Source organism: Elephantulus edwardii, unplaced genomic scaffold (assembly GCF_000299155.1).
Source record: "Elephantulus edwardii isolate Elephantulus edwardi_28Jun2011 unplaced genomic scaffold, EleEdw1.0 scaffold00005, whole genome shotgun sequence".
Classification (NCBI taxonomy): Eukaryota; Metazoa; Chordata; class Mammalia; order Macroscelidea; family Macroscelididae; genus Elephantulus; species Elephantulus edwardii.
In genome coordinates this window covers 7726029-7736539 of record NW_006399755.1, presented here as the reverse complement: position 1 = coordinate 7736539, position 10511 = coordinate 7726029, and the positions used below count along the sequence as shown (strand labels likewise).

The 10511-nt window shown below is 35.9% G+C and overlaps 1 protein-coding gene across 1 annotated transcript in view; it reads right to left on the bottom strand.

The window, feature by feature from the left end:
* ZFYVE9 (zinc finger, FYVE domain containing 9) overlaps positions 1–10511 on the bottom strand; it is a 171031-nt gene that overhangs the window by 86603 nt on the left and 73917 nt on the right. Inside the window, exon 7 of the mRNA XM_006879680.1 lies at positions 2128–2250. Within this exon, the coding sequence (XP_006879742.1) occupies positions 2128–2250 (123 nt within the window). The remainder of the gene's footprint in view (positions 1–2127; positions 2251–10511) is intronic.

Here is a 10511-nt window from a genome sequence, read left to right as displayed (position 1 = left end):
TTTATATTATAAAACTTCTAACAGCAGACACTACTGAGTCTGAATAATTCAACTTCCATTGCACTGCTCCAAAAATCTAATATAGAGCTATTGGCTCTAAGCAAATTCTTAGAAAAAACTTGAAAGGAAGTAAGTGATCATGAAAGAAAATGTACTTAAAACATTTAATTCCTATTATTAAAAGGCATGATTACAAAAGTAATATTATATTTATTATAAAGTAAAACCAAACTATGTATTCTAGGGTATAATGATTAAAGGATATGGTGCACCATTTTCACCTAAACAATTACTTTCCCAAGAGAAATAATTACTTATATAAGACCACAAGCATCTTCTACTATATGCAAAACTCCCAAATTATCACTTAGGCTTGAAGTTGTAAGTTGAAAATACATTTTAATGTACACTTACTAAATGTAACTCATCGACTAGTTAGTTTAATTATAGTGGGTCACAGGAGAAACTGAGTTTACTTGGGTTTATGGTGCTAAAAAGGACAGTTTTCTACTCCTTAACTTTAAAGCTATGTATAACCTTAAAAGTACAAGCATTAAAAAGTTAATTCTTGATATATTTATTATTTGAAACCCTCAGGATGATGGGATCCTCAAAAAAGAAGCAATCAAAATTACAGATACTATCCCGTGAATTTACATAAAAAGCCTTCATGGTACAGTGGTCAAGTCCTTACCTCCTAGCTGAAAAGACAGCAGTTTGAACCCAACAGTCATTCTCTAGAGCAAAAAGATGTGACAGTCTACTTTCACAAGTACAGGAACGAAATCAATGAAATCAACAAAAAAATCGTACTCTTTTTCACTGTGAGAAATGTTAGTTTATGTTCCTTAACATGAAGTGTCCATTCTAACTACATTAAGAGGGTGCACACTTCTTGAAAAAAAATTAAAAGTTAGTTATTTTCCAACTATAAGTCATAAACTAGATACGGGACGTTAAATTTTAAAACGAAGTATTTTTTTAAATCTAATACTAGAAGGAGAGATAGCAAGCATTAATAACTGGCCAAATTAATAAGGATTTAATTGATCACCTAATAACAACACGACAATAAGTAATGTCCATCTTTCTCTCAAGGATGGATTCATACCGCTGAGCTTTCAGTTAACAGCCTGACATGCTGTTACACACTAGACCACCAGGGATTCTTCTGGAGCATATAACCAAGTGGTATATAGATATTTCTGGTTTTCAAAGTAAATTTAAAACAAGAATATGGTGGAAATTGGAGGATTGTTTCTCAGAGCTTCCTTCTTTCCTCCCAAAATACCACCTCTTTATATTCATTCAGGATAAGTACATTCTCTATTTTCTAATACTATATAGAAAAGTACAATCCTATAGGTCCTGATGCCCAAGAAACTACCAGCATTAAGAATTGAGAAGTTTCTTCTGAATCTTAATTTATCATATATTGAAGTTTTATTATAGGTTAGGTAATTAAGTAGCCTATAATTTGTTAGATATTCTTGACTTACATGTGGAACCACCAGTTATTCAGGCAGTGAGTTGTGATTTCCATAACCATTTTAGGAAGGACCTAAATTAAATTAGCTCAAATTTTGTTTGGCTTTCTTCTCTGGAGTATTCACATACCTCACTGACTAAAGAATAATTTTAAAAAAAAGAATTAATAATTCCATTTAATCTCAGTTAATCTGCTTCTTCAGTATTTAGTGTCTCAGTTTTCAATAAGAATCTGCACAAAAAGACTTGTGTGCAATTAATAGAAAACTTTATTTACTATCTTTATGTCAAGAAACCATCTCATTTAAAAAAATTTTTTTTTTTACTAAAAATTTATGTTTTATTACTCTGTTGTAGTCTGAAATAGAGCTGGTAAAAAAGCAAATACACAGAGCAATAGATCTGGATATACTTGTAAGAAAGAACGCACAACAACAAAGAACTAAGGATTGAGATACAAGTTCAAAGTCAAGGAAGAATCATCTCAACTCATTGCTGTCACTACATCCTTCAGCAGGTTTCCAAGGTTGTAATCACTCAGGAAAAGACTGCTCTTCTTTCTCCATAAAGCTGCTGGTGGATTTAGATCACCAGAGAAAGCCATCTCATTTTAATTTAAAAAATAAAGTATCAACTTACAATTTACAATTTTAACCATAGACAATAAATTTGCATTTAAAACAAACACAAGTGGGTCAGGGCCACCATCCTCCAGCTGCTGCATTACTGAAATCTGTGATGGTCTCTCTTCCACAGCGTAATCTGCAAGGGGAGAAAACAATATACAGATTGGTAAAAAGGTGAAATCAAGAGAGAAATTTAATGAAGGGATATACTGATTAGTCACAAGAGACTGACAGCAACTAACTGGTCCTGCTTTGAGCCTATGATCCAGACTCATGGTAATAGTACCCTTTTCACTCTCTAAAATTATACAAATTGAGTGATAATATGCGTAGACTATTTATAGATTGCTCCCACTTGCCAAAATGGTATTTTATATCATCTACCATACCTCTATTATTTAACAAAAATTCTCCAATTTTCTGTCATAACAAGCATTTTACATATTTTAGGTACTAAAATCAATACTTAAAATAATCCATAGTAATAAAAAAATGGGTCAAGGGAAGAGCCTACTGTTTTCATTTCACTCCATAGTTTCATTTGGGTAGTTCTGTTATTCTTTAACCAGTGATTTATCACCAACTCACTAGTATATCATGCTTCAGATTATGAATATGGACAATACTTGAAGACTATCTTCTGTTTAGTCAGCCACTTCATATTAAATGATAGTGGTTATCTCACATGAAGCTACAATCACGTGAAATAATCGTGTGTAATCTAAAGATGATGAGGCTTCATCTCTGGACATGTAGATACATGAGTCTATTCCTTGGAAAGGGACATCAGACTTGGAAGAAAGGAGGGTCAGAGAAAGAGAGGAAGACCTCCAACGAGATGGACTGACACAGTGACTGCAGCAATGGGCTCAAGAGTGTCAGAGAGGAGGAGGATGTACAGGATAGGACAGGATTCAAGTCTGCTGTTTATAGGGTAGCTATGAGTTATACTCAACCTGACAGAACCTAACAACAACAATATAAAGGTATGGGGAAGAAACTGACAACCAAAAGTAATATGTTTTTTGGTTTGATTCAAGTAGCATTAAGGAGCAGCTTAGTACAAACATCATGTCCCACTGATCAAGAAAAACAAGCAAGCAAAAAAAAAAATTCTATATATTTTTAGATGAAATAGAAAATGTCCAACCAATTATCAAAGACATGTTTTATCGGAAAGAAAGTATCAAATGAACAACTTTTTATGAAATCATCCAAGTGAAACACAACTTCGCAACCTTTTTCTGAAGAGAGGGTGCTATTGCTAGGTGTTCAGTAGATTCCAATTCACAGCTATCCTATGTGACAGAGCAGAGCTGCCTCACAGGACTTTTCTGGGTTGTAATTTTTTCCAAGAGCAGATTGCCAGGTTGTTCTCCACTGGGTAGTTTGGCTGTCTTTCTTTTGGCAGGAAATAATTTAAAAATTTAGGGAATAATTAAGTATATACTAATAACTAGTTTTTCTTTCTTAGTGAGAGGGGTTTGAATTTAATGGATATGACTGTGTAAATTGACTTCTTTTTAAGGATTGAGTATGCCAACTTAACACCCTATTAGTTTAAGATTTATCAAAATAACTAAAAATTGCAATCTAAGCAATTTTACTAATGGGTATTTTTAGGGATTCTGTAAAAGGAACAAAATGTATTACTCAAAGAACACTAACCTTATGCCTATTCATTGTTGAACTATCTGGGACACAGCTGCATTTGACAGTTCAAAGTATTTAGCCAACATTTGCTAAAAAGAGCACAATGAATCATGGATTGAATTGTTTCCTCCAAACTATATGTTAGCTTAGCTGGGCCATGATTCTCAATAGTTTGGCAGTTATATAATAATGTATTCATGCCCCATGATATGATCTTATTTGACCAGACTAAATCTAAGGGGACAGCATGGGCTGGCAATACCCCTAGTCAGGTGAGAGCCCTTATCTTATGTAAGGGCAATTTCCCTGGGGCGTGTGGACCTACTGTCTCCAGGAAAGAGAGCCAGGAGTAGAGTATATCCTTTGGATCCAGGGTACCTGTGCTGGGAACCTCCTAAAGCCAGAAAATACAGAGAAAGCCTTCCCCTAGAGCTGGCCAATGAATTGAAACTTCTAGCCTCCTCAACTGTAACAGAATAAATTTCTCTTAAAGATACCTATTTCTGATGTTTTTGCTACAGTAGCACTAGATAACTAAAACATAATGTAAGAAGAAACAGAATACAGATCAATAAAGACTGCAGGAACTCACAGCCTAAATTTAAGGTGAATCACCCTTATAAAATGCCTAACCTAAAATCAAGTGCTAACTTAGTAACAGTTAATAAAATTTGCTATAAAAACAGAGATGAGGAAGTAAAATATGATGTAGAAAGCCCACGTAACTATTCAGGGAAGAGTTATTTATTAGGCTTTATTCTGAAAGGATGAACCATTCCTAAAGCCAGAAGAGTACAGAAGGGTATTTTATGCAAAGGAAAGGAAGACAAGGTAAATATTAAATACTATGCACCAGAATGAAAGGTCATCTTGGTTGGTAGAGGGTCAGACAAACAACAAATAAACAAAGATGAACCTCACAAAGATGGATTGACACAGTGGCTGTAACAACGGCAATGACTGATGATGGTGCAGGATCATGCAATGTTTTGTTCTGTTGAACATATTGTTGCTGTGAATCAGAATCTATTCTATGACACCGAACAACATGGAAAAGAGATGCTCTTGCTTGTAATTTCAGGTATTAATTTTATTTGATACTCACAATCACACTTAAGTTCACCTATGTCTTAGTTATCTAGTGCTGTTATAACAGATATCCTAAATGGATGGATGTAACAAAAATAAATTTATTCTCTTACACGTTAATAGGCCAAAAGTCTAATACCAGGGTCTTGGCTCTAGGTTGAGTCTTTTCCTTTCTGTCAGTTCTGGAGTCTGGCATTCCTTGGAGATATCCAAGAAATAGAAATATATATTTGCATATATATTTATATGTTGTTGTTGTTATGTGTCGTCGAGTCGCTTGCGACTCATAGCGACCCTATGTACAACAGCCCTAAACTCCGCTCTGTCCTGTGCCAATCGCACTGTCTCATATATTTCTATTAAAAAAAAATACAGTATATCATATTTTTTCTAAAATAGAATCCACAGGTGCTTCGTAGAAAAAAGATGGGCAGTCTCCTCCTATGTGATTTACTGCCTCTGAAAAACCAATCAAGGGTCAGTTAAGTTTTGCTGTTGTTTTTGTGTTCAATGGTATACAACAATGATCATTCATAATGTGTGTGTGTGTGGGGGTGTGTGTGTGTGTTGTTCTTAATGTGTGGTCAAGTCGCTTGTGACTCACAGAAACCCTATGTACAACAGCCTTGAACTCTGCTATTTTTTTAAAAATTTATACTAGTTTATTTACAAAATTCTAATCTACTGTTTTTCAGACCAGATTCTTAAAATTTCCCTCACCCCTCCACCCATTAAATTGTACAACCCCATGATTAATCCAACCCTGCACATCTTCATCCTTCTGCTTCCAACCGCCCCCCCATCTTCACATTCATTCTACAATAATGATTTTATACAATATTTGTCCCTGTAGGAATGAGTTCACTCAGCATAATACTCTCCAGTCCCTCCCAAGTTAGGTAATAATTTACAAAATCATTGATCCTACATGCTGCATAGTATTCCACTGTGTGAATGTACCACAACTTCTCAATCTATTAATTTGTGGTTGGACATCTGGGCTGTTTCCATGTTCATGCAATGGTGAATAATGCTGCTTTGAACACTGGTGTACAAATCTCTGCTTGTGCCTCAGTTCTCATTTCCTCAGGGTATATTCCAAGCAGTGGAATAGCTGGGTCATATGGAATTCCTATGTTCAGTTTTTTGAGGAAGTGCCAAATCGCCTTCCAGAATGGTTATACCATTTTACAATTAAAAAAAAATGTATGAGTTCCTATCTCATCACATCCTCTCCAACATTTATTACTTGCTGCCCTGTTAAACTTTACCACTGCTATTGGAGTAAGATTATATCTAGTTGGGGTTTTGATTTGCATTTCTCTTATGCTCTTGATCTGGAGCATTTCTTCATATGTTGGCTGGCCATTTGGATATCTTCCTCTGTGAAAATTCTCTTTATGTCTTTTGCTGATTTTATTATTGAGTTACCAGTCTTTTTCTTGTGGAGGCCCAGGAGTATTCTGTAAACTTTCGTTATGAGACTTGAGACTGTGTTCCCAGTCGGTAGGTTTTCTTTTCATGCTGTTGAAAAAAGTTTGTGATGTACACAGGGATTTAATCGTTGGAAGGTCCCATTCATCAATTTTATCCTCTTCAGATTGTGCATTTCTGGCTGTATTTGGCAGTCTCTTTTTGCCATAGATTAGGGCTTGTAAGCTTGATCCCAGTTAGTCTCTTATGGACTTTGTTTTGGGGCTTTACTTCCAGGTCTTTGATCCATCTTGAGTTGATTTCTGTGTATGGGGTAAGATGTGGATCTTGTTTCACTATATGCATGTAGAAGTCCAGTTTTGTCAGCACCATTTGTTGAAGAGGTTGTCATTTCCCAATTTGATAGGTTTTATTTCCTTGTCGAATATCAGTGGACCATAGAAAGCTGGGTCTATTTCTGGGTTCACAATTCTGTTCCATTGGTCTATGGGCCTGACACTGTACCAGTACCATGCTGTTTTGGTTGCTCCTGCTGTGTAGAAGGTTTTGAGGTCAGGGAGTGCTATTCCTTTCACCTCATTTTTGTTTCTCAGAAGAGTTTTGCATATTCGGGGTCTCTTGCCTCTTCAAATAAATTTTACAGTTTCCCTTTTGATCTCCTTGAAAAATGAATTTGGTATCTGGATTGGGATTGTGCTGAACATGTAGATTGCTTTTGGGAGGATTGTGATTGTCATGATTTTGAGTCCTCCTATCCATGAAGAGGGTACATTTTCCCATTTCTTTAGGTCTTTTATTGTGTCTTGTAGAAATGCTCTGTAGTTTTCTTTGTATAGGGCTTCTCTATCTCTAGTTAGGGTCACTCTCAAGTATCTCAATTTGTGGTTGGCTATTGTAAATGGTATTGCTTTCTTGACTTCCTTCTCTGAGCTCTCTTTGTTACTACAGAGGAATCCCTTCGATTTTTGGATCTTGGATCTTATATCCTGCCACTCTACTAAACTGGCTTACTAACTCTAACAGGTTTTTTTTGTTGAGTCTTTGGAGTTTTCTGTGTATACTATCCTATCAACTGCATACAGTGACAATTTAACCAACTCTTTGCCAATCAGGATGACTTTTATTTTCTTCTCTTGTTGTATTGCCCTAGCAAGCACTTCCAACACAATATGGAATAGAAGTGGTGACAGAGGGCATCCTTGTCTGGTCCTTGTTAGCAAGGAAAATTCTTTTCGTCTTTCTCCATTGAAAATGAAGTTGGCTCTTCGTTTTGCATAAATACTTTTGACTATGTTTAGAAAATTACTTTCTATTCCAATTTTGTTGGCTGTCTTTATAAGGGGTGTTGTATTTTGTCAAATGCTTTTTCTGCATCAATTGTTAAGATCATGTGGTTCTTTTTTATTATGACTTTTTGTGTGAATCATCAAATTAGATCTGACTGGTACAGGAGGAGACTGTCCCTCCTTCTCCAGCAGAGCATATGGTGGATTTGAACTGCTAATACTGGGACTGCAGTGCAGTTTCTTGCCACTATGCCACCAGAGCTCGCCTGTCATATGGTTCTTGTTATTTGTGTTATTATAGTGAATTATGTTGATTGTTTTTCTTATGTTGAACCATCATTGCATACTTGTTATGAATGCCACTTGGTTATGGTGAATTTTTTGGTGTGTGCTTTTGGATCATATTGGGTTGTTGTTGTTAGCTGCTGTCGTGTCGTTTGCGACTCATAGCGACCCTATGTACAACAGCCCTAAACCCTGCTCTATCCTATGCCAATCGCATTGCCTCTGACACACCCATCCCGATTACGCCAGTCACTGAATCAATCCACCTCATAGAGGGTCTTCCCCGCCTGCGCTGTCCCTCTACCCTACCAAGCAAGATGTCCCTCTCCAAGGACCTGTCTCCTTACAACATGTCCAAAGTATGTCAGACGAAGCCCCAGAATCCTCATCTCCAAGGAGTAGCCTGGTTTAACCCTCTCCAGGATGAATCTGTTGTTTTCTTGGCAGTACATGGTACATTCAATACTCTTCTCCAGCACCACAGCTCAAAGGCATTATATTGGGTAGGATTTTGTTAAGGAGTTTTGTATCTATATTCATGAGAGATACTGATCTATAGATTTCTTTTATGGTAAAATCTTTGCCTGGGTTCGATATTAGGGTTATGCTTGCTTTATAGAATGACTCTGAAAGTATACCTTCTTTTTCAATTCTCTGTAACACTTTAAGTAGAATTGGTTCTAGATCCTTTCTGAATATTTTCTAGAATTCAGCTGTGAAGCCATGTGGTCCAGGACTTTTCTTATGGGGAAATTTTTTTTATGACCTTTTCAATTTCTTCTCTTGTGATGGGTCTGTTCAAGTGTTCTGTATCTGTCCTTGTCAATCTGGGTAGGGGATATGTTTCAAGGCATTTGTCAATTTCCTCTAGGTTTTTTAATGTATCAGAGTATAGCTTTTCATACTATTCTGACATTATTGATTTAATTTCTTCTGGTTCTCTTGTGATGTCACCTCTATAATTTCTTAATTGAGTATCTATGTCTTCTCTTTTTTTTTTGGTTAAGTTTGCCAGTGGTTTGTCAATTTTATTGACACTTTCGAAGAACCAGCTCCTAGTCTTATTGATGATTTTAATTGTTTTCCTGTTTTTTATCGCATTGATTTCAGCTCTTGTCCTTATAATTACTTTTCTTCTAGAGGCTGTAGGATTAGATTGTTGTTCTTTTTCTATTTGCTGAAAGTGTTGAGTTAGATTATTGATTCTTCTTTCTTCCTTTCTTATGTGTGCCAATTGCTATGAACTACTCCCTGAGTGCTACCTTAGATTTGTCCCAGAGGTTCTGGTAAGTAGTATTTTCATTATCATTTGTTTCAAGGAACTTTTTTATTTCAACCTTTATTTCTTTTATAACACAATCATGGTCTAGCAGAGTGTTATTTAGTTTCCACATGGGTGGTTTTGTAAGCTTTACTCTCCTATGGTTAATTTCTAGTTTTATGGCATTGTGGTCAAAGAAGATACTTTGCATTATTTGAATGTTTTTTCATTTGTTGAGGCTTGCTTTGTGCCCTAATATATGATCTATTCTGGAGAATGTACCATGTGTGCTTGAGAAGAAAGTGAATTGAGTTTCAGTTGGGTGCAGTACCTTGAATATATTCAAGTCAAGCTGGCTGATTGTACAGTTTGGATCTTCTGTATCTTTGTTGAGTTTCTTTTGAGTTGACCTAGCCTTTGGTCAGAGTGGTGTGTGAAATCTTGTACCACTATTTTGGTGGCCTATTTCTTTCTTCAATTCTGTTAACCATTGTTTTATATATTTGCAGCTCTATCATTTGGTGCATAAATTTTGACCAAGGTTATGTCTTCTTAATCTACTGTGCCTTTAATCAGTACATAATGCCCTTCCTTATCTCTGCTGGTGGTTTTTATTCTGAAATCTATTTTATCAGAGATTAGTATCGCCACTCTTGCTTTTCTGAGATTGCCATTTGCTTGGAATATTTTTTTCCAGCCTTTGATTTTGAGTCTGTCTGTCTCTTCTTTTTTTACATGTGTCTCTTGGAGGCAACATATTAATGGGTTTTGGTTTTTCATTCATTCTGCTACTCTATTTTTCTTAATGGGTGCATTTAGTCCATTCACATAAAGTGTGATTATTGTCAGGCCATTTTTTATTTTGCCATGTTCATTTTTCTGTTGCTTATGGTTACTATGGTCCATGCACTTTTTTGGCATCTCCATGTGAAGGACTTCACTTAAAATATCTTGCAGTTTTGGTCTTGTTTTCACAAATTCCTTAAGTTCCTTCTTTTCTAACCCTTCTCTATCTTGAGACAACTTCATTGCCTGTGACACACCCCCATTACCCCAGTCCCTGAGTCAATTCATCTCATCTAGGGTACTTATTTCTTGCACTGTCCCCTCCACCCTTCCAAGTATGGTGTCCCTCTCCAAAGACTGGTCCTTCTTGGTAACATGCCCAAAGTATGTCAGATAAGAGTTTCTTTTTTTTTTTCCGGGTTAATAACTTTATTAGAAAAAGATTAATACTAAATCTTTCAATGACAGGTATAGCAGAGTTGTAAAATGGAATTCCGCTTAGTTTGATTCACACAAATATTAACGTTTAATCCTGTTTTCAAAGTCCAAGAATGAAAACTTTCAATTAAACACTGAGCAAGCCACATGTTTGGGTAATATTTC